The sequence below is a fragment of the Cyphomyrmex costatus genome, unplaced genomic scaffold (genome assembly GCF_001594065.2).
Source record: "Cyphomyrmex costatus isolate MS0001 unplaced genomic scaffold, Ccosl1.0 scaffold253, whole genome shotgun sequence".
In the NCBI taxonomy this organism is placed as follows: Eukaryota; Metazoa; Arthropoda; class Insecta; order Hymenoptera; family Formicidae; genus Cyphomyrmex; species Cyphomyrmex costatus.
In genome coordinates this window covers 60,987-64,378 of record NW_017276618.1, presented here as the reverse complement: position 1 = coordinate 64,378, position 3,392 = coordinate 60,987, and the positions used below count along the sequence as shown (strand labels likewise).

At 35.2% G+C, this 3,392-nt stretch overlaps 1 protein-coding gene across 1 annotated transcript; it reads right to left on the bottom strand.

Moving 5' to 3' along the window:
• Positions 1-1,196: 1,196 nt before the first annotated feature.
• Positions 1,197-2,847, bottom strand: Alg3 (Alg3, alpha-1,3- mannosyltransferase). The gene is made up of 2 exons (XM_018540492.1): positions 2,595-2,847; positions 1,197-2,509 (listed from the first exon to the last, which is right to left on the bottom strand). The coding sequence occupies exon 2, from the start codon at positions 2,502-2,504 to the stop codon at positions 1,197-1,199; it is 1,308 nt and encodes a 435-aa protein (XP_018395994.1). The 5' UTR covers positions 2,505-2,509; positions 2,595-2,847.
• Positions 2,848-3,392: the final 545 nt, after the last annotated feature.

Below are 3,392 nucleotides of genomic sequence, written 5' to 3'. Positions count from 1 at the left end.
ACCCAGTATATGTAAAAGATATTTAATTAACATGTTTATTAACATAATTGTTAACGTAATTTGTTACTGATTAAGCTGAAATCGGACCGTCATTTACACAGTTAGTACATACAGTGCTTTATGTTTTGCGTGTGTATATGATGTATTGATGTTAATCTACAAAGATATTATTTCAGATATAATTGTATCTTTTATGTCTGTAATTAATAACTAAATAACATTTTATTTTTAATTTTTTGGAAACGTGAAAAGAAAATTTATAACAAATTTATTTCGGTATGCCATACTTAGAGTTTGGTTATAATTACAAAAAAAAATACATGGCCGTCCTTTCAAATTCACTGCAATTGATTTCACACTTACTTAGAAAGGAAGTTATTTAGGTATTTCTATAAAAATGTGTATGGATTTAACATGATTTATTCCGTTCAATATATTGGGTCGGAAGAAAAGTTCTGCGGTATTTTATTAGTTCAAAATTATAGTATAGTGTACATTTAAAAAATTAGTGATTATACTATTCGGAAGAGCAAAGTTTTAGCTTAAAGAATTTGATTTTTTAATTGCGGTACAATGATTTTTAACGGAATTATGAGCAATTAAAATATAAATGTTTCTTTACTTAACTTACAAATATTTCAGGATCAAAATTCGTAGTATTTTAAAAAAATAACTTTTTAGGAAAAACTTTAAGCTCTCTTTCACGTTAGATAGTTAAAAAATTTTACATATTCTTTTTTGTTACATGATAGATTCACAAAGTGAGAAAAATTTTCTTTTTTTTCAGCTTAGTTTTCTATATGTATAAAAATTACCGAATTCACACATGACTTAAAAAATTATAAAAACCTTTTGGAAGTAGAAATTTCAAGCTTTAAAAAAATTTTTTTTAGTTTAAATTTAGTTAATTTTTTACAATAATATTGTACATATAGTTTTAAGCTAACAAAAATCGCAGAATTTTTCATCCAACCTACAAAAGGTATATTGTACATATAAATACATATTCGCATGTTTGTAAGTACAGACTAGAATCTTAAATCATGAAATTACGAATCTTGTAACTAGAGATCTAATATCGATGGACATTAAGTAACATTGGATGAAAAGATACACGATATGAATATGTATTCAATTTTATATATTATACATGAGAATATAATTGAGACAGAAATGCGTCATACATGGTGCAGCCTTCATTTCTCTTTCGCGTTATTCGATCTATTTTTTAGGATGCCGTATAACAAAATTATGTGGCATAAATGCAACGCCGCGCTACTGAACACCGTGCTCGGATACGTATTCCAGCTAAATTCTATCATGCCTAAAATGGTCAATTTAACGATAGTATTGTAATTGGTGCACCACGTGATGTACGGTAACGTATGATAGTACCATATGTAGAATTGATAGTGCAATGATCTGCTAAACATAACACCGATAAAATTTGCAACGAAAAGAGGATAGACGAACAACTGACTTACAGTAGACATATCTACCTTTTCTTTCTTACGAAGTTGAGACTTCAGCTCCTTTCCCATGTGTTTTAACTTCGCATACGATTTAATATACCTGATCCAAATCGGCACACAACACAACAGCGTTATCACATGTAGAAGTAACAGAAAAATGTGGAAATACGAATGTACGAATACTTCTTTTGGTAAGAACCTCCAATTTACAGTCCATTTAAACTCGAAGACTCTACCCAAATTAAAAGCGCCCTTTATATAAGTGATTGGATTCTCTAGCAAGAATGGAAGACCAAGAATCAACTGTATTAATGCGCAGATAGACAAATGTATTAGTGTTTTGAACATTCCTAGGGCGTATAGATAAGCAACAAGAAGCGCTGGAGCAAACAGCAGTACATTCATCTTAATGGACACAGCAAGGCTATATAACGCACTACCCAAGTACCAGCGACTGTCCAAGAATGCGTTGATAGATGCGTATAGCAGTACCATCGCCACTGGATCATTGAAGAGTCTCAAAATGAATATCGAGTGTATTCTATAGGAAGTGCAACACATCAAGATAAGGACGTAAGGTGGCACTTTCTTGGTCCGTGCATAAATTCGAAAAACTAGCATCAGCGTAATCGCGTACAGCGCCGCAAAAATGTACTGTGCTATTCTTATGTTAGCGCCATGAGAAGTTATGTAGTAGAGAGCAGAAAAGATGTAGACAAAGCCGGCAGGGTAAACCAGTGGCCCAGTGTCACCTCGTAGTTTTGAGTAGTCCAACGTGCCGTTTAAGAATCCCTGGACTTCTTGCATGTAGGCCTTCCAATCGATTTCAGTGTACGGTACTGTTTGTATAACTACTGCATTCAAGACGATCTCCAAGACGATAAACAGTTTTGCTGTGAATGACAGTTTTTTTGGATCGGTGAGGAAGGCAAATTGTCGCCATTCCACATAATTATCCAGCCAGCTCTTGTTGCTCCTCCTCGAGGACCTGGCAGCATTGAGGTTAGATCTCGTCTCTCTGCGTGGTGCCATTCTGTCTGCAACGCGCGTTTTCCGTATTATTTGCTCCGTTTTTTTTTTTCAATTATGTTTATAAACAAACTCACATAGAGATTTAATTACCTCGGTCCCTTTTTCGTGACGTCTTCGAGATGCTAACCAGCCTTACGATATCGGTTCATCCGCGTGGCGATGAATAACCAGCTCGTCGGAGCGATAATCCATCACATTTCGTCATCGGTCACCCATGGATTTCGCGAAAAAGATACTTCTCTTTCGTTTTTTACGCGCCGAGTGACAAATCTGTGTTTTTCTCGATATGAATATCCACTGAGGTTTGTTGTAGCGAACATGGCGATCGTAAGATAAATAGAGCCGCTGCTTGCTGCTTCATTTATAGCGCATTTCACTGATTGTACTGGTGCGCACTGAGTGCGCACTAGACGAGAGCAGCGTGTTTCACTGAGCATTTAGGTGCCTTTTCACGAGCTGCTGAAACTGGCTGTTCCAGCGACAAAAAAGGTCACGTGATAAAAATTGACGAATAGTAAGCGTCATATTCGTTTGCTATTCGTCAATTTTTATCATGTGACCTTTTTTGTCGCTGGAACGGCCAGTTTCAGCAGTTCGTGAAAAGGCACCTTTTCGGTGCACATGAAAACGGTGCGCGTTGTTTCACTTGCCTAGTTTACATCGTGCACCACAGAACATACGTGCACTTGATACGTGTATACCCAGGAATGGAAAGTTACTTTTTAAAAGTAACTAGTTACAGTTATTCGTTACCGAGTAAAAAATGTAACTAGTTACAGTTACAGTTATCGCTTTTTAAAAGTAACTCGTTACAGTTACCGTTACTTGAAAAATAACTTTTCGTTACTTTTCCGTTACTTTTTTAAAATCAATTTAAAAATGTACTTT

Coding starts and splice junctions, on each gene's coding strand:
- Alg3 (XM_018540492.1), bottom strand. CDS start 2,504: ATGGCACCACGCAGAGAGACGAGATCTAACCTCAATGCTGCCAGGTCC.